This window comes from Rhyacophila brunnea, unplaced genomic scaffold (genome assembly GCF_057557595.1).
Source record: "Rhyacophila brunnea isolate RB1 unplaced genomic scaffold, BYU_Rbru_1.0 scaffold_6, whole genome shotgun sequence".
Lineage (NCBI taxonomy): Eukaryota > Metazoa > Arthropoda > Insecta > Trichoptera > Rhyacophilidae > Rhyacophila > Rhyacophila brunnea.
In genome coordinates this window covers 7,405,014-7,427,214 of record NW_028233276.1, presented here as the reverse complement: position 1 = coordinate 7,427,214, position 22,201 = coordinate 7,405,014, and the positions used below count along the sequence as shown (strand labels likewise).

Below are 22,201 nucleotides of genomic sequence, written 5' to 3'. Positions count from 1 at the left end.
GATCAGAGTAACCATATATTGAAATTTGACAACAGATGCTTGCAGCAGATACTAGGTGTGGTATTACTTTAACCGGATGTATGCCACAAGCACGTTTACATGCTCTACAAATCCATGCATGCAAGGCCATAGAAAATGAGTGTGTATAAACGCTGTACTTTACACTCACTACACTAGCCCCCGTCGGTTGTTTTAAATAAATTAATATATTGTACGCAATATACTGCCATGTCATGTTATCATGGTGACATTCTTAACTGATATACAAGTCTTCATTATATACTTCTAATAAATTTCTAAATAATGATGTTTCTAAGGTTTTTGTGTTTATAGAAATTTGTGGCCCGTCGGGTACCACCATTCTAATACTTCCTGGCATTTAGATAGTGATATGAGCCTCTTGGCACATTGAAGCTGAAAAAGTAATATTGGGCTTGGCTCAACCGCATGCCATAAATTTAATGTCTTAAGAGTTTTAACCTGGACTATCTTTTCTTCAAGCCAACCGGTTTTTGCGTTGGTTGTGATATGACGTTTCATATATTATCATGTATGTTTCTAGGTTTCAGAGTCTGAAAGCTAACAAAATAATATTTCTTACCCTCTCTTCTTCTTCCTGGGTAACTTTAACAGGGCCAGGGGTTTCAATCTGACTCTCCACTTGAGCCACTTTGTCCTTGTTCTTAGCACCTCCAGGCAGCAGACTCTTGAAGTTGATAGATCTCGGGATGGCCATAGCGCGAGCCATGGGACTCTCCTTTGGTTTAGGGCTGGTCTCCTTCACCGGCTTGGCTTCTTTCTTCGCCCGGCTCAATTGCGCAGCGTCAGCACTTTCCGTATCACTGCTGTCAACAAAAAAGTAAGAAAACAATGTTCGATTATTTGAAGAGTGCTCGCATTCCCAAAATCCGTGATTGAATTTTGTCAAAATAAAAATGAAGAAATGCTCAATGATTAGGGTACCGGAATGGAAGAAAGCCAGGATAGATAGACAGGTGGATAAAGTTGGAAGAAGCCAGCAACTACCCCAATTCGTCGTAAACCTGATGATAGATGATGAAAATGCATTTATTGAATTGATTAAGCCACCGTAAAAGCATGCCAACTAATCTTAGATGGAAGCTAATTATATCAAATGTCCAAATTGAAATCTGTAATAAAAGTAGCTACACTTTATTTACGTGTATATAATCTATAATTTTCTTTAATATGGTTTAATAATTACCCTCATTTACTGAACATACATACTGATAGGTATGGGTTTACGTAGGGTGTTGATTTTCACTTTTCCACTTATTAAAAACACTGATTCAGGGACATTATGTAAGTATATTTCGCTTCACAAGTAAAAATTAATTATTAATAACATTTGTAAACGCACGCTTTGGCGCAAAGAGGTGGCAAATCGTATTTAGAGGCGACGTTCAAGGCTCAAGGGTAGATTACCAACTGCCCGTACCTACTTTCGATCCTTCGTCCGCCCAGAAACAGATAACGGTACTTTCTTTTTGTTTGTTTCGCTGTGAATCCTGGTCTAGCCTTGACTCATTTACAGTTACAATAATATCATTATATTCCCAACTCTGTCGATTGGAGGATTTTTGATGGGGGATTTAGGCATTATGATATTTGGTATCAATACATAACTTGAAAACACCTCAGACCCACTAGAAAAAATCATATTTCAAAAAAAATACGATGGTCGACAGGATTTGAACCCGTATTCTTCATCTTCTTCTTCCACCCTGTCACAACTGAACATTGGGGAACAGTTATTGCAGTCCCGTATCATTTTAGTACTTTTAAGGTTTTTACATTCTTTTAATGTATAAATTTGTTATAAATATAAGCGAAAATTAACTGTATTCATTGTCAGTATGCATTTACCATTGGTGAGTGCGCATAGTACTTGAATATGCCAAAAGACGAATAGTACAAAACTCAAATTGATAGTATGGCAATATTACATATTATTACAAATTGAATTAATAGGCATTTCCATGTAGGTATCAAATTATAGCTAACTTTGTAAATCAATGACCGCGACAATAATCTTTGTATATCTGTTCTCACTTAGTTAGTTAATAGCCTAATTATTACATAATTATAAGTTGATAATATAATAATCAGTACGTCATGACTGATAAAAAGAGAATTATTCGATTGTAAGTTTTCGACCGAAGCACATCGCTCAGTGCTGTGATTCACATTATTGTAACAATTTTACACCTGTACTTATGCAATTTAAATAAACTCACACCCGTCATAATCACGGCAACGACTTCTCATCTCTCCTCGTCACAACTCCATTGGCCCTCACATCGACGACCCCTACAATAGTAATATTTTTCTCAAGTTTTATTATTATTATTTTATTTACTCGAGTCGATAGTATTTTTTTTTTTATTAACATTTAATTCAAATTGAAATTAATTTCAAGGTCCAGAAAAATGTGTCTCATTTCTATTTAAAAAGTTTGCAGTGCCAAAGGCCAAGGATACACAACGCGATTGGTGAACAATTTTTATTTTAGGGTGGTCACACGGTATTGTTTGTCATTATCATATCCAAGAAAAGGTTCCGTTAAAGAACGGCTGAACTCAAATTCAATTCCACCAAAAGAAGATGCTATGAGGTACATCGAGGGCATAAAAATCTATTTTACTGGAATTGATGATGTACAAGACGAAACATTCAAATTAATTTATAATATTTTAAATAAACAAGCCAAACATAATATGCATCAAACCAATTTGTGCAATTTTTAATAAAAAATAAAATATTTTTTTAATTTGTCAAAACCCTCAATTTACATTTTCCTTCTATTTACATATTTTGTCAGTCCCTTCACGTAATGTAAAGTCAGGGTTTCACTGCAGCATCTCCAATAAAATTGAGATATTCTTTCAAATTACTAAGCATTACTTTTGTATTGGCAAATATTTAAGTTTTAAAAATTTTGGGTTATAATTATTATTATTACTGATCTGAATAAGATTATCTCAATATAAATAATTACAAGATAAAAAGAACTTTTTATATACCACGTTTTTAAATTTTCTGTTGAACCATATAAACTTGACAATTCTATGTACCTATTAATAAAAACTTTTTATTGTACTTGATAGAAATACTGAATAAATATAGAATACTGAAATGTCATTTTGACATTTTATATTGATTTCCATAGTAACGCACGTATATATTAATAATTTAGTTACTAGGACCCCCTTAGCAACGAACAATAATAACTTTCCATACAAGATAGAATTAACTAAAAATAAATTCAATTCTGCTTAAAAATGGCTAAAAGTATTAAAAGAATGCATTGTCGTCGTGTTCTGATATATTCTAAAAGTTTCAAACGTTTAGCTAGTCGGGAAGTAAGTTAAAAATCTTCAATCGTCCAATACAAATCTTGGACAAACAAGAAAAAATTTGTACTGGACAAACAAGAATACGAGCTAATAAAAACGTGGTAAAAAAAAGGATTAGATATGTATAGGTATTAATTATTAGTAGTGTATTATTAATTAGTAATAGTCATGCTTAAGGGGTTAGGTTATGTTTTATTTAAAAAAATATATTTAGCTCCAAACTACTTTAAGTACAAGAAAAATAATTACCATTTTTCCTCTGAAGCGAAGCGCATGGGCCTCCACAAAGTGTATATTATTATCTTAACGACCTTTGTATTACAATGAATCAATTCTATGAATGCCAGAAATTCATTCAACCAATTTATTACTAAAACATAATTTTGACCCAGTTACATGAATTCAGCTTACGGCTCACCGATATAAAGGCAGACTTTCATTCCACTACTTTATTAAAACGGTAATATAATGTAATTTAAAAAAAAGTAAATAATCACTATTTTCTTTCATAGACAGAGCATATGAGAATCCACTTAGTGGAGGTTATATTGATAGATTTTTTTAGAATGAATGTTATTATTAGCCATTCGCCCAATCCATCTCTCAACCTATGGCTTCAGAGATATTGTGATGTATAATTAATAGTAAGCTGTATTCCATTCTATTAAAAATTTAAAGATACTATGAATTTAATATTATAGAAATACTCCTATGATTATAAATACGTTTTGATGCCTTTTTGATGATTTTATTGATAAAATAAATAGCAAATAATGATGATGAAACCTTATCAGACTTATTTATGTTACCAAAATTTCCCTTTTACCTATTGTAATATTGTATGGTAACCCAAGGTGACATCACCGGAACGGATAAAATTTATCAGCATCGTAAAGGGAAGGTTAAATTACATATATAGTGGATTTAACTATGGATTGTTTTATTTTAAATAATTACTTACTTCTGCCAGTACGGGAACAATATTGACTGTGCTAAGCAAAACGGGCGTTAGTGACAATTTAAAGCTTTCTGAAGAACAATTATTAGTGAAAAGATTTTTGTCGGTGTTGTTATAATATATTCCCTGCCAAAATATTTTTTTAATTTCCTCACTGATCAAATCTTACTGATAATAATTATAGAACACTGAACAAATTCTAAATAATCAAACCCCATAAATAATTCATTTTCACCGTATCGCCTCTATTCCCCTTTTGCCTTAGCAGTTCGATATGTAAATCTAATTAATATGGAAATGAAAATGAATGGTGAGCTAGAATAATGTAACATCAATGATTTATTGTAATAAATAAATAAATTTAACAATTTTCTTCTAATATTACATAATATTTACATTACAAGACTAAGTTAGATTCTAAGAGGATCATATGGTCGTCTACAGAGTGGAGGTTGTATTTACAGATTTATGTTTTTACAAGAAAAGGATGTTAGCCACTTGCTCAACCTATTTAGTTATCCTGATAGACAGCAAAATTGCAGGTTGTGCTTTAAGGCCTTCCGCTTACGAGAATACTCAAAAAAGACAAGACTGAAACTAAAACTCCAGCCAATATCTAGCTAATGTAATTCAATGGCGGCTCGCTTGCGGCAAGACTAGAATCTCTCAGTTTCAAAATGTTCACTACTTAACTAAATAGACGCGATATGCTAGTCTCAAAGTTTCTTAGTTTCCAGTCTCCGATAAAACAGTGGTGCCAATATCAGTAGATTAGATGAAAAATCATATTTTCTTACCAAAATTGGTAGCACTGAACTGAACTGAACAAGCAATAACAAGTCAAGTCATCAAAAGTTAAAGATGGGCGAACCGATTTTTAATTTAAAGTTTGTGGCAGAAGTTGAGAAATACTCATACCTGTATAATTACAAGCTGCCAGAACATTCGCATAAAAATATTATGGAAAAAGCTTAGATTGAATGAGAAAGACAATGGGTTTGACAGTTTGAGGTTATGAGATTATTATTGTAAGTGGGTTTCAGTAGCGCCGTGTGCGAAGCATCAGTCATTGGCCAGCTTATGAATTCCATCAGCAACTAGTAAGTTGGATTTTAGTTTCTCCATGAGCGAAAGGCCTAACAAAACACCAAATGTATGCGGATTTAAACATTTTCTGAAGTAAATTATGTAGCTTGTTCAACAATACATTGATGATAAATTCAATATATCAAAGCAACCAACACAAAAATTCAATTGCAATTATTTGTTATTAATTAATTTTAAATTTATAGGTAACAATAATTATTAATTATATTTTTTTTTAAATGCACAAGTGAGTCTGTAGATGAGCCCAACAGTGCTCGCTGGCGCAGGGGTTGGCATTCCCTGGATTACACCATCGTATTAGATAATGGAAATACTGCTTTTAATTTCAATGTAAATAGTCATATACCTAGGTACAACACCCACTTTAGCCAAGTTGGTAGAGCACGGGTGGTGGATTTAATCCCACGTTAACTTCGTAAAGTTTCGATGTATGCTTGGTCTAGCTAGTGCAAGTACAACGTGTTAGGGAACAGCGAACAATCATTCGTTGTAAAAGTCTCTTAATATAACCTCCATCCCACAGAACAGATAATAAATAGAATACCAATAGGCTATATTCAATACGCCGCATGGTGAAACAGGCTTTTGAATGAGTGAGTGTCCTACGAAAATGAAGCACGCATTATGCACGTGGAATAGTGTGTGTAATACACCAACATTAAAGGAGCGTAAATGCATAAACCAAGAGCAGTTTTCGGTATTCGACGTTAAACGTATTCTAGACACGTGTGTAAGTTTAACCCGGATCCATCCTTACTCGAGTCGGTTACCTGCTATCGCCTTACCCGTTGTGTATTTCAGTTCCCATTATTTCTGAGTTCCCTGCTCCATCCCGTGGATGTTTATATGCTTTGCTTAGAAGTAAAAATTATAATTTACTTATTTACTTACAATAGGTTTCAATTTACTTTTTTACGAACCTGTTTACAACTTTTTTATGGGTATAATATAATATATGATCTTAATTGTAACTTAAATTAGCATGTCTGCTCTTTAAATTACCATGTGTCATTCATAGAGCGGATGATATATTAACATCCTTTTTATGAGGAATGGTTGTTGTCATTCGTTCACTCCATTTAGTCCATGTTCAGGATCTAGCATTCATTGGAAAAACAATATGATTTTGCCTGGCTCCAGAGCAGGACTTGTGATCTATAGCTTAGCATAGACGGCCACTCTACCAACCTGGCCACCGTGGGCAAAAAATCTTAATTATGATGTATCTCTTTAGTAATTGATGAAATAATAAACAAAAACGTGATATATTTGGTAAATAACTAATGATAGTTTTTTTGGTAATTTATTGGGCAAGATATTATCTACCAACAAACATGATACCATTAAAAAGAATATTATATTAAAATAAATACTTAGGTAGGTACTAAAACTATAAACTCAAAAATTTTGGTCACAAATTACATAGTGTTTCTTACAGTAGCAAAGGGCGGAGGTAGGCTGTTAAGATCCGATATAAATAGTGCACACTAAACTTTGTCACTCATACGTATTTGTTGAGTTTTGAGTCATTGAGTTAAGATTATAAATAGTGTTGGTTAGTATTTAAAATTCAACTAAACCCTGAATCACCAGGCCATAATAGATGTTTGCGCCAATATTGTGGCAAAAGTCCCACCAAACATTTCCATCATATAGGCACCTGCCAGGCACAATACCATTTATTCAGTTACAATTTGACTGCTACCACGTCAACACCACTGTAATTCACTCGTAAAATAAATAGCAGAAACAAGAACAGCGTGACTCATCACGAAACTGATAAACATAACAATAATCAATCCAAGTGTACGAATGTGTGACCCGGTATCCAGATGGAACATTCCATATAGCCAGTAGTTCGACCATCAATTAGATTAGTTTCTGAACTACATCCCTGCGTCTACTACTCTTGACAAAACTCCATCTTCCTCAAATACAGTCCACTAAAAAATCATCCGTAATATGTATTCTTAATTCAACGTTAACAAATTCATATGACAGAAAAATTGTGAACTATTTTTGTCAGATCGCCCATAGCATACCTAAATTATTATGGTTTAGTTTAGGCAAGGTTTAATTGATTTTTAAAAATCTAACCAGCACCATCTGCAATTTGTATTCTTAGTTTAATAAAAACAAGTATGTATGACTGACAAAGTTTAGTGTGTACTATTTATGTTGGCTCTTAACAGCCTATCATCACTCTTCCCCACTGATTTCATGTAAGGAAAACAATATTAAGACTTTTACTATCAAAACTGCAAAGCCATGACAGCATTTAAATCAGATAGTGTTTCTTTTAGACCAAAACCAATCAAATTTTGTAACATATAATTTAATTTAGTATATGTCTGTGCTATAACTGTTAGTTCTATGAGACGGTGTATGAATCATCGGACTTAAGTTGACATCACTGTCTATTTGTGAATAATTAGGATTCCTCGTCATATTGGCGGTATCAGCAGTCGATGCTCTCAGCAAGCCGTCCGTATTGTCAAGTCTGAAAAATGAACAACGGAATTCCCCCCATTTTTATCATGCAGCATGCAACTAATTCTAGAGGGTTAGTATTACAATATGCATAAAAGAGAATAGACATAAATTATGCCAAGACCCATGAAAAAAAAATTATAGAGGTTAAAATATAATATTATTCAAATATTACAAAATAAAAAAATTAGACCAATAATAATGTTATTTACAATATATATAATAGGTACCATGTGAAAGATGTAAAAATAAATTTTGCCATTCATAAATAATGGGTAGCAAAAATGTATAAATTTTTATTTATTAAATGCTCATTAACTAATTCATATGAATTAATTATTTATAATAAGAGATGATTAACCAGAGAATGAACAAAAAAAAAGCTGAATTGATAAATTATTTAGTGGTAAAAGCGAGAAAAAAAATGTTACTTACGTTTCTCCGGCATTCCGAGATTTGGGTTTGATGAGTCTGCCGCCTTCTGTAATTAGTTGAAATTTAAAGTGAAAATTCAGTTAAGAAAGTTAGAGTCCGTTGAAAGATAAAATAATATATCAATTTGTGAGACTGTATTCATAGACAAATTTATTGCTTTTAAAATATCGTTCCAGTATGCGTCGCGTCACCATAAATAAATGTATAATAAACTTGTGAGCGAAAGGAATAGGAAGATAGGTACGTCTAAGCTCACTATTTTCAAGAGAGCCAAAAGAAGAACATTTATGTATGTAAATCTCAATATTTCTGAGTACAATTTACTAATTTTTAGGTTAAATTTACATAAAATTCTTTTTTAAACAGGAAAATAAAATTTTAATCCGTGTTATAGATAATTATAGCTGACCAATACCTACAGATATTTACACAGGGTTAGTTATTCCTCGATTCACAAACCAGTTAATTAATTTTATAATAAAACAATCCATGTAACCTATTCATTAGAATACATAATTCAAATGCATTCAAAAAATAGTCATGAAGTGTTTGTCATGTTTATTATGTACAAAATTTGTGGGTGTAATATTATTCATGATATTTTGATGTCAAAAGTTTGACTGTTTTATCCAATTAATGTAAGTGGTAGGTATATATTATTATGTGACATTATCGTTGGAAAGAAGTACACTTGAGGCGTCCATTTATAAAAACTGTTAAATCCACATATGGTCAGAATCCAACAAAAAGTATGTACATATTCAAGATGTAATTTCACATAACTGATAACTTCTGTAACTTACAAAAATTGACAAAAATATATTTGAAAACGTCTTAATAATGTCAGAAATCGATTAATTAAAATGATACAAATAAATATGAGCATGTTATACTAATTTGAATGTAAGTTAAATATCATTTATCACAAATATTATAATTGTGGATTTATTGGTTTTTGAAAATAGATTCCTCATTTACCTCATTACCTCATCAGGAATAAATTCCAATAACAACTAAAATAAAACCAAACCCAGTTATAAATGACACGGTTTATTTTCAAATAATTCAATACACATTTTGGAATAAAATAATTATTTATATCTATACCTTTACGTTTCAAAAATCGCTTAGTGAGTTTTCTATTCACATTAATATCTGCCATTTTCTAATTTAAACAACTCAAATAATTAAATATAGAATGTAAAAAACAACCATATTTATCAGCTTATCATTAACCTAAGGTAATTCTTACAAAATTTCACTTAACCTAAGAAAAATATAATAAGTAATTCATGGCATCATTGAAACGTTTGAAAAACAATCTGTTTTAAGAAAAATAACTGCTGTTCACCATGGAGGTATAATAACTATCGTGTGGGAATGACAAGGACACATTATTTTATTTTTAAAAGAATAGATAAACAATAATTAAAATATCTCAATAATTAAGTCTTAAATTTTTTTAATAGATGCGTACGTATCTGAATGATGTCAGTAACAAAAATGTTTATTATACTTCCATGGTTATAGTGTGAAAAAAGGTGAACAAATAAAAATAGTGATTTCTGGTTACATAACACAGTGACAACATTCATTTAAGTGGATTACCCCTTAAGTTTAATGAAATATGGAATTATACTATTCATTCTAACGACAGAAAAGAATATAAATAAGTAATATTTTTTCATGTATATACATAAATATTTATATGCGAATAATAGAGGGAGGGAATTTAATCAAGGGGTATTTTTATCATCAATAATAAAAAAAATATTGCATCATGAAATGAAATAAGTATAAATAAATTATTATTTTTATAATATCCCTAATACATTGTATTTTATACACTATTAGAAAAAAAAGTACGATTCAATCTCGGAAAGGAAAAAGAATACTTTCTAAAAAATGATAAGTAATTAAAAAAAAATGATAAATTCAAAATAAATACAAAAATTTTATAAGGAAAATTTACAAAGAGATTCGTTGGGTAAATGCTTATTTAATATTAAAAAAAAAAGCAGTGTGATTTATTAATCTTCGATTAGTTTCCGCAAATCAACTCGCTTGAAACTTATAATGTAAAAATAATTACTATAAGTTTAATAAGATGTCAGCTAGTAAGTAAGTATGATATTATAAAGTTTGGTTTTCCTTAGAAAATTCACCATGAAGTTTTCTATATATAGAAAAGTGCGTATTCTGTGAAAATAGAAAAAAGCTTATTCATTTAACATTACCATAATATGTATATTAAATTTCTTATCAAATTCATTGCGATTGAATTCCACGATGACATAATCTCCAGCTTGTCAAATCTTCTTCGTTCAAAGAAACTAACGAAAAAAAAATACTGATAAGATCTAATGAGAATGACCAAAATATTCTAATAAATTAATATATAAATCAATAATCGACTGTCACCAGGAGATCAAGGCTTTACAAAATAATTTAAAATTCATCATTATTCATCAAAAAATAATAATTAAATAAAAAAAAAAGAAAATATGATCTTAATCCCTCACAATATATCATTATTACAATATATTTTAATTGTATATAATATAGTAACATTATGACTAACATGTAATATATATATATGTATATATTTGTATAATAAGTATGTATGTATGTATGTATCTATATAAATTTTCATCTTAATTGAATATTTTTTTATAATTTTGGTAATAATTGATAGATAATAAAAAAACTTTATGGTACAATATTGAACTGAAATACTGAGTATCCACAGGTACAAACACGAGAAGGTGTTCATAATTTTACTTTCATGTATTGTTGACACACAAATTGTTTCTTGTTATTTATTATTTTTGAGTTAATTAAGTTTGAAGATATAATCCAAATCAAATATATTATGTCCGGATGTTAATGGCTTAAACCAATTCGTCACCTCAATACTACAACTAGATAACTCTGATTTGGTCATTGTTGGGAAAATGAAATTTAAACTTTACTTGATTAACATAAATTTAGGGTTATAATTATTCTTTCTTTCGACCATGTCCGATCCTAATAGGATCATATGGGCCACTACAGAGTAGAGGTTTGTATTAACAGATTTTGTTTTTTACGAGAAATGGATGTCAGCCACTTGCTCAACCTATTAGGTCCATACCCTGACTCACACACAGATTGAAAAACAATATATGTACTTGCCAGACCCAGGATTCGAACCTGGGACCCACGGCGTGATAGTCCAACGCTTAAGCCGCGCGGCCACCGTGGGCGTTATGATATAAAATAAAAATGAAAAATTGTGCTTGTCTAATTGGGTACAGTTAAATAATGTTCAATTGTATGAAAAAATATTTTAGACATATTATTTTATTTATTTAATGCATTTATGATTTTAAAGTTATCCAATATTTTCAAATACAAAATTAATACAGTTCCTATTAACTTCTGACTTACCTAGTTTTTTTTGTAGAGGAGGAAATGTCGAATTCTATTCAATAACTATCACAAACACAGTGAAAATCAAGTTACCTAGTTGTAGTATTGTGGTGACGAATTGATAAAAGATGGCAATACATACTGAAGAGAAGCCAAAGTTACAAATATTTGTGAGAATTGCCGGCAATTAATTTCAAGTTTTCCCTTACAAGTTAGAAACGGAGGGAAAGTATGTAGGGACATCCATTTAGAATTGATATCACAATGATAATCAGGAAAATTCAAAACTTGTATATTTAGTAAAAAATATTGGACATGAAAACTCAATATAATATTATATTACAACATGTCACAGTGGCAAAATATTATTAATACAAATTTTTCATCATAGCATTTTGATACCATCAAGTTTTTTATTATCTATGGTGTATAAATTTACGTTTATTGACACTTTAGAATTTGAAGGTATATTTTATATTATTATATTTTTCACATTTAGATAGAAAAGTTTTGGTTAAATTATTATCAGTATTATTGGAAATCACTTTAGTTTGAAGTAAATATATTACAATATCTATTTTTCTATTATGAAAATTACCAGAACATTGATAGAATATAATATTATACTATTATCGTGTGACCCAAACTGACATTAAAATAAAAGTCCAAACTCGCAACCCAGTCCTCTAAAATATTATACAACCGTTTAATAGATACTTCATTCAATGAAAGACCGAAATTTTAAATATAAAAAAAAATAATATCAATTACGGTAGATGATTTATTATGTGTATATTTTTATAAAACATGATGAAATTTGATGATCACATATTTAAGTTGGCAGTGGTTATATGGAGGTTAAGTTGGCAGCCATGAGATTTGTTTCTGTTATGTTAATTATTAATTAATTGTGTCAGCCATGATATCTAATGTTATGTTAATTAATAAATTGTAGAAGTAATTAAAAAACCTTGTTTTTAAATACTTCCACATAAATTAATTTCATGTAACTTTAATAAAGAAAAAAAACTCTAATAATATATTGATATTCAATGAATCATTCGATGTTGATTATCATCTCGAAATGAAACAATTAACTATAAACAATATACAATATTAATAATTATGTAAATAAAATTAAAGACACACAAGTGCAAAATCAAAAAAGTCCAAAGCGAAGCATTTCATACAAAACTTGTATGAAACATTGGATTTTCTACCTGATTTTCTGTAGGTGAATATTGTCTATAATAGAAATTTTATCTATTCAGATAACCATGGAAATATGTAGTACAAATTTCCCAGGTACGATAATTTGGATTCAAAATATCCACGAAAATTAAATTAAATAAACATAATATTTATATATAATTACGATCAACGAAACGAATTTAATATAAGTAATATTTATTTATGAAAACTCAAGTATGATATTGATTTGGAAAATATATTGAAATAAAATGAGATTCCTACCACAAATAAGATTCACTTCATAAAACCATTCATGTTGATCCATAAAATTATTATGTTATTATAGTATCTAGATGAAATTCTAACAATTACATATTTTATTTATTTTGTATTTTTGATTATAAAGTAAGATATTTCACGGCTTATTATAGTTGTATTATTTACGTCAGCAAAGCTATTCTATACACGAGGCGGCTATCGACGGTAGTTTATCATATTTATGTATAAGTTAACGTCTAAACTGTCATCTCTCTTGGCCGTGTTATCTTTTAGTTAACTTTTTATAGTACCTTAAATACAGAAATATGATAAAGTGATAATGTTTATCACTTAAGCCATAGATAGCAACCTTGTGTATAGAATAGAAGCACAGATCTGCATCAACAGAGAGAATTCTATTGATACTATATTATTGTGTCTTATCAATCATAAATTTAATGTGACTTTAATCACAAAGTAATTAATATCAAATGAAAATATGGAATTTTTAAATGCCTATCATATTATAATATCATTAAACACAATTTAATTAATGCTGCCAAATATCATTTATAACACAAATTTTTTATGATCTTGAGATTCTCTAAGCATTAAATGCTCATGAGTTTATTTCAGTGGACAATACAAAAGTAATAATAATTCAATATGATATATGATAGAACAAACATAAAACGGAAAATATATAATTTAAATAAATGCCAATGGAATAGTTATTTATTATTACTGTAAAAATTAAAATATTCTGCATGGCTTATTTACAAACGAGAGTGGCATAGTTTTGTGTTGATTATCTAAGATATTTAGGATCGTCCATACATGACGTTACACGTGTTTTGGCTTTTATTTGATCCCACCTCCCTGTTGTCATAATTCATTACAAAATATTTTACCTCCTTAAAGTAATGTCACATTTTGACATTTTGATAATAATTACCAATTTCAGTAGAAAGGGAAGGCAAAGAATAGAGTTATATTTAGTTGGTTTTGCTACTTTATGCAACACAAATAGTCATATTATATCAGATAATCCGCCCCCCAATTAGGATGCGACGTCATATACGGGCAACCTCTTATTGGGATATTAATTTTAATATTAATGTAGGTATTCATTCAAAAATGTATTAATTTAAGTATTGATGGTTTATCACGTGATTTACTGCAATTTATTTATCTATATGTTAATTTTTTTTCAAAATCTATCGAACCAATATAAAATTGCTGCCCTAATTAAACTAGAGTTTATCTAAAGCCGGTAGGTACCTACTTCTCTTGATCATTCAGGGTTCATATTGTGTGTTAATTTTAAACATGACTTTATTTGATATAATATATCATATATTATACAATTTACCTTCCCAAAAACCACAAATAAATTGTACATAGAATAAGGTCATGTTTAATGCTAGCACATAACATGACCTTTACATGCCCAAGTGAAATCTTTGCTTTGGTTAGACATTGATCTTACACTTTTCATGAATACATTGTTATAATAATCATTAAGTCCATACAGTATAACAATACATGAACACCGACAATAAATATTATATGTTATGAATAACAGAGTAAATTTAATAATACACAATTATACTGTACGGTCTCAGGTCAAATCAAATACAATTTTTATTTCGATGTAAAAGGTATTATTATACAGAAGGTTATTCTTTATTAATCGAGAGGTAAATTAAAAATAAAATTATTTTGAAGTCATTACAATATTGTTTTAAGTTATTGTAATATGTGCCAAAAAGCTATGACGTATCTAACATTATTCCAATTTATTTTAAACCTTGCCAAATTAAGGTAAGATTCACAAATTTCAATTGCCATATTGCGAAAAAAGAATAACATCTCTTGTTGCTTTCATGGTTCATTGTTTTATTGACTAACTATTACCATGTGTCGTGATGTACATATTTCTAAGACTATAACTTTACGAGACATTTGATTAGAACTATGACAGAGCAAAATACATGGTAATAATCCTAATCATCACATAAAACAAAGAAAATCGGCTGTAAAAGTGAAAGAATAAATTAGGAAACTATTAATACATTTCCGAAAACTTATGTTAATTAACAATAGAATTATTGTAAATTTGTGTGCATTCAATTTTCACAACATGGCGAACATAAAAGATTAGATTTTTACCGAGACTTACAATTATGTTGAACATAAACTAAAAAATCAGCCTGAGAACATTTCTCAAAGACGCCATTTTGAATAAGGCCATGAAGTGTCGTAAACAAGTTGGCGACCTTAAAATGACATTAATGCCAATAGTGACTGCTGACATCTAATGATTTAATCGAGACTCCAAATTTAAACAGAAAAGGACTGTATTATATTTTATAAGCACAGAATTTGTTCTGTAGCATAGATGCCCGCATTTTTTTACTCGATTAAACAACGGGATGCGTCTAAGCCGATCTTAAACGTGAGTGTCATAAAGCACGGTTTAGTGACGGTATACAGTTAATAAAATCGGACAATAATTACAATTTATTACATTATCAACCTATTGATATTATATTGAAGGAATGTTAGATGTAGAGTTCAGTAAATTATTGTAAAGGGCAATAAGTATTTTGCTTTACGATTGTAAGAAATTATCATGAATTTATTGATAGCTACTTCTAATGCTTTACGATACTTATCACAATACAATAATCATTTATGTTAACTATTTAGAACTTCTTCCAGATTTTTATTTTACAGACACTAATAAAAAAAAAACTGTGTACAGTGAGCATACGTGACGCAAGAGAAATTTTTTTTGTTTTTAATGATAGTTTTATTAAGCTTCTTCAGATACTAAAATTAATACAATTATTAGTCTATGAAAACTGAAGTAGTAAAAGAAAATCCTCGATTATAAATTGTATAGGAATCTATCAAATACTCTGACTGCGGCATACGAAAATCAAAGTATGACATAACCTCACATCGATACTCTACATATTACGTTTTGCACATTATGTTAGCCTCACCCCACGGCTCCAGCTCAGTCGTTCTCTATTGTGTATCAAGCCAAAATGTATAATTGTATATTTATTATTATTAATATTAATTAATTAAAATGTCATGTTCCAGTGGCAAAGGGCGAAGGTAGGCTGTGGTGATTCGACATAAATAGTGCACACTGTATTTTATCGGACATACTTATTTGTTTTCACTGAATTAAGAATACGAATTGGAGATGTCATTGGTGAGTTTTTAAAATTCAATTAAACCCTGATTAAACCAAACCATAAAAGATAAAAAAATATTCTTCTCTCTAGTATGGCAGGTAAGGCTTAATTTAATATTAAAAACTAACTAATACCGTTAGCAATTTGTACCTATTCTTAATTCAATGAAAATGAATAAGTTGACTGACAAAATTTAGTGTGCACTGTTTTTGTCGGATCTCCACAACTTACATCCACTCTTCGCCGCTACTATGTTCGGAGTATTTGTGAGACTCTTGAAAGAATATTCATTTCCTATTTCAGTTTTCATAAACCAATTATTGTCCGATTTTAGAATGCGAACAAATGGAAGCTGAATAAAATATTGTATTATAAGAAAAAGAAACACAACCAATTAAATATTTAAAGTTTCATGCAGAGTGTGAAATTGAACCTCAGACCTTACATGTAGGCAATGAGCCAACCTTGCATATCATTAAAAATATGTAATATTTTAAATGCTTCTGCGACACTTCTCGCAACACAGCTGAATCGGATTTACTTCATAAGTAGTAAAGTTTCACTAAAATAAAAATGTAGAAGTGGTTTTAAATAAGTACTTATTTAATTATTTTATCATAATGACACAAAATCTACGATCAATAGTATGTAAACTACATTTATTTCATGACGATAATCATACTAAAGACAGTTAATATCAATTGTGACAATTTTGGATATAATGTGACAACACAAACTATAACCGCACTTTATATACACGACTTTCAATTTTGGCAAGTAATTAAATATCATATTACTTAATGCGCTTATAATATAATGGCTAGCGGTGCACGGCAGCCAACTAAACGGCTGTGTCGGGCTTCTCTAACGCTTTGATTTCCGCCGCTTTCCCGTTCCCGTTGGGGATGTAGTCCTCATGCGAGGGGTTGATGGCGCCCACGGATCCGTGGTCGGCTCTGTCTCCGGGAAGAGGTGCCTCCGAGTCTCCCGAGTCGGGAATATCAGTCCGCAAAACACCGCCTGCAAACAACCAACAACTAACTGCCTATGGACTCTTTTTGGGACGTCGTTACTATTTCACTTTGAAAGCAATTTCAAATTTAACATGAGAAGCTGTCTACGTTTCTATATAATATAAGTGACATTCTAATCGAATCTTTTAATCCGCTTACAAAGCATAACTTCCACAGAAAAAGTAACACGATAACAAGTTTCCTTCAGTTGTTGATAAAAAGAATGATGAAGTTTAAAACTTTAGTTTATAGCTTTGATTTCATAGTCTGAAGAAAATGTTGGGTTCGGTTACAACTAATTTGTGTAATACGTGAACAAACTAAAGACTGTGTGTCAATCTACTGTGCCATTTGTGTTAATACATTTGTCAGATTCCACTCATGTAAAAAGCTCTAATAATATGTGCAATAATAATATATAAGGAATTCATTTTTAGGCTAAAGAGGTTTTGTTTAATGCTAAACAAAATTTATGTTTCTTAAAGTGCGGCCACACCGGCAACAAGTCGCGCGACAACTCGTTAAATTTTACGATAATTATCATAATTGTTTAAGAAATTTTACGATAATTATCATGCTTATCGTAAAATTTAACGAGTTGTCGCGCAACTTGTTTTCGGTGTGGACCAGGCATTAAAGCCACATACTGTATTCTGCTTTAAATGTTTAAAACAATTGAAATGATTGTTTAGAATGGCAACATTAGTGATAAAAGAAGAAGAATTTCAATTATCACGTCCTTACACACTAGTGTTTTTTGAAAATGTCACAAATATCTAAAAGAATGCCGGTATACACATGAGCCCTGGAAGGTGGCGGCACTTTTTCTATAAGTATACGTCACATCATAATGCATGTAAATAAGAAGTTGGCAGGTGTTTGTGGCGCTTCAAAAAACCATCAATGTTTAAAAGAAGACATTCTGTCATTTAGTGACTAGAATAATGTATTTTACTTTTTATAACAATATTTGACAATATAAAAATTGCTTTCATAGTAAATAATAACCATAAATTTATGCAATTGACACTCATTATTTTGACTAAGCGTTGAGTGAAATTTATTATTTAAAAAAAATTGGGAACATTTTATTTCACAGTTGGCAACACTTTATTGATAAAAGAATAGGTGTGGTATGGGGAAAACAGCAAAATGTGCTTTGTCGGTATGCTAAAAAAAATTATATGTGCTTGGTGAATGTTGAAAAATATTAATTTTTAATAATTATTTCTGTCAAACACTGACAATAAAATTATTATTGTATTTTATTTCATCGCATTTCAGCGTACACGTACAATACACAAATCATAGTAAACTGTCATTTTTATACAGCTCACTCATAGGAAACATAGAATTGTGTTGTTCCGGTTGATATTAGCGTTGTTTTGTGTCTTGTGTGTGTCATCTCATACATTCATTAATGCATAAGATTAAACAGCATGTATTTCATAGTCTACATAACATGGGCAAGATTAATATATTGACGATCTTGTAACTTAGTGAAACCAAAACAATATTGCAATACATACATGACAATTTCAAATTGTGAGGGTAATTTAAGAAAAACAACGTTAAATTTACTAACGTTAAAAGTTAGAAAGACATTCAATACACCATTAAATGTATTCAATTATTTATTATCAGGTGTTTTATAATACAAAATACTTTCACTCGCTTTGTTATGCATGTACTTTACAATATATTGAATAATGATTTGCGCCCAGAAAAACTTCAATATCCTTTCATCATTAGCTGGTGTAATAAATCTACAATGTTAACGTTCTTGTAAATCCAATGACATGTTATTAGAAGCATTAATTGAAAAGTTTGGCAAAATAATTGTTAGGAACTGCAGCAATGAATAGAATATGATTGTCAGCTTTCGAATGAAAAATTGTTAAAAATTGATAATGAGTTTTTTAGTATTGCAAGTACATAAAGAGTTTTATAATTTTAAATCTATTCCAAAAAATATGCCAGTGGATGTATGAATCAAACATGTTTTATATTTTATTAACCTTTATATTATTATATTTTAAAGTAAGCACTGCTTATTAAGTCATCTCAAAGTTTACTAAATCAATTAGTCATAAAACTTTAGATAATTAGTCAGATTGCAGTACCTACATAATTTATTATTATTAGACATTTTTATGATCAGTTGTTATGCAGCTGCCATTTTGATATTGCCAACAATGAAAAAATGCTGACAAGGATTCATAAACAAGATAATTTTTTAAATAGCATATTGCTATGATTGATACCAACAAACGACAAGATTTTTTGATTTGTGAAATATTTTAATTAAGTTTCACCAAGTTTATCACTATGATATCCCAGTGTTATCGAAGACATTATTTGTTTTCAACAATATAAACATTGAAACTACTTCTAATTAATATACCTAGAAATAAATAAATATCTAAATATAATATCTGCAATACATTATCAGATATTTTTAACTACTTATAGGTAAAAAAGGAACTACATTACCATGCTTCAACATTCAAAATAATAATGTAAAAATTTTTTTGCGGAAAATCGATTAAAACTATCAACATATTGAATAGTGATGTACTTATTCAATTGACCCAAAGATTCTTTGTATTTTTCAGAAAAAGCTGTGAAATACACGGCCAGGTGAATAAGAAATTATGGTTTATTAATTATGAGCAAATTTATACTAGTAGAAGTATATCTATAGATCAATGACAACATAATAAAACTGTAAGTCTATTCCAACTACATAACTCCATAACACTAGATAACGCCGTTTCATTATATTTCAGAGATAACTGGAAACTGTTCAAATCTTTGAATTGGAACCAGTATTTCATCATGTAGAACTTTGCACTTTCATAGTACAATGATGCGCTTGCGCTGTCCACTATTAATTGCTATCATCATAATAAATGACAGCTCAAAGGGTTAATTAACTCACTCAGTGGAGAGCTGCAGTTAAAAGTGTTATTTTTTACATGTCATACTAAACGCATAGAATAAATTATAGCATTTTTATCACAATTTTAAATAATTTTGGAGATACGTAGTATGTTGGAATAGATCTGTTGATCGTAATTAGATTTTGTGGATATGTGTATTTTAATTTATAGAGGTATTAATTATTAGAATGTTTACTGTCGAACCTGACAAAAAACCGAAATGAAACAAGCTTCAGTTCTGCCTTTTTATATAATTTTATATAAAATATGACGTAGACATGATGGAAAAAACTTTTTAGTTATAGAAGGTAGACTACAGATGGCGTTAGTAATCAATATGTCAATGTTTCGTTCAAGTAAGATGTGTGTTGCATTGCTTAAAATATTTGAGGATTTTTCATCGAAACGTGGAGAGGGGGAAAGGGAGAAATCAATAAAATGTTGCATACTCATAAAATACATTCCAGAAATAAAAAATAATGTAGATAAACAAAATTGCGCACAATGCTCAAGATAAGTAAAAATGGCTACGAAAAGAGGGTACAGTTAGTTCTTGGTTGCTTGTCTAACATTAGGTTATACATGATAATTCATAATTAATGATAATATATAATAATATAAAAAGTAATAAAAAAAAACATTTTTCTCCAAAAATAATATAGGTTTATATTACAAAATAAGGTTGATTATTACATTTTAGTATTGTGTGATTTCAGTTTCACCAAAGTGGAATGAAATTGTTAAAAAATCAAAAAGCAAGTATTCAAAAAATTCATAGGTACAAATTTAATATAAAAGGTATTTTTACGCAACGTGTGAAAATGTACCTATATTATTATTATTAGGATTTTAGATTTATCAGTATTTGTCATATTGTGATTAAAAAGTTTAAATATAGATATTGTTTAACTCTTACGGTGATGGTTAATAATATAATATTTCTTTTCCTTACAAAATTAAAAATAAATCGGCATATTTAGAGATTAAATTAAAATATTTCTTAATATTAGTAGTAAGCGGGGTGCAAGTTTTAATGTGTAGTGCGTATCCTATACCGTGCATGCAACAGGAAGATGACACAGAAATGAAATTCCTATTGGTTTATCGTAGAATTATGTTTGTTTATGTACATACATCTCTTTTTCCGGCCATAGGCCTGACCGGTATTGCGATTGAAATTCATACATTCAAAATTTAATAAAAAATGTCATCTTGTTGCCAACTTATAATACAAAATGGTCATTGAGAATTTTTGTTCATATTGAGTACCGATTATCTACACAAACACTAAACAAAGACGAATGAATAATTTATAAGCATTAAATATATTAATTATTGATGAAAAAATTTGTGAATAATGTTAATTAACATGAAGTGTGTTTTGCTATTTCGATAATAAATAAAAATAGTGCTACTTTATCCATGGTGCATGCATTAACCACCTATTGATTTATAATTATTCAATTTACACTGAATTTATACACAGAAAATCTTAATTTAATGGCAATAATTTTGATTATGATTGACTGTTTCTGTAAAATATCATCTATGTATAGGTATCATAAAGTAATCGGTAAATAATACAAGACATCAGTTAAAAATCATGTGTGTTGCTCATTGCCACTTAAACATGTCTATTGGCATCTATTATTGAGATTAAACAATTATTTTTGACTTGTGTGTAGATAAATATAAGACACCTCAATTTAACAGATTTACTGAAAAAGAGCATTATTTATAGCGATAGTGCTGTTTTTCCAGGGTAGGGCTCAATTGTCAATAATGCTAAAAAAACTGACTATCCTAT

At 29.6% G+C, this 22,201-nt stretch overlaps 1 protein-coding gene across 6 annotated transcripts in view; it reads right to left on the bottom strand.

Moving 5' to 3' along the window:
* LOC147065167 (fasciclin-3-like) overlaps window positions 1-22,201 on the bottom strand; it is a 672,541-nt gene that overhangs the window by 2,237 nt on the left and 648,103 nt on the right. For 3 of the 6 annotated variants that reach the window (XM_085956859.1, XM_085956862.1, XM_085956861.1), the window contains 2 exons: window positions 8,368-8,413; window positions 602-845 (listed from right to left, as the gene is read on the bottom strand). In XM_085956859.1, the coding sequence (XP_085812985.1) occupies window positions 602-845; window positions 8,368-8,413 (290 nt within the window). Of the gene's footprint in view, window positions 1-601; window positions 846-5,658; window positions 7,943-8,367; window positions 8,414-17,053; window positions 17,460-22,201 lie in introns of those variants that run through there. The other 3 variants (XM_085956860.1, XM_085956863.1, XM_085956864.1) reach the window with 3 other exon arrangements.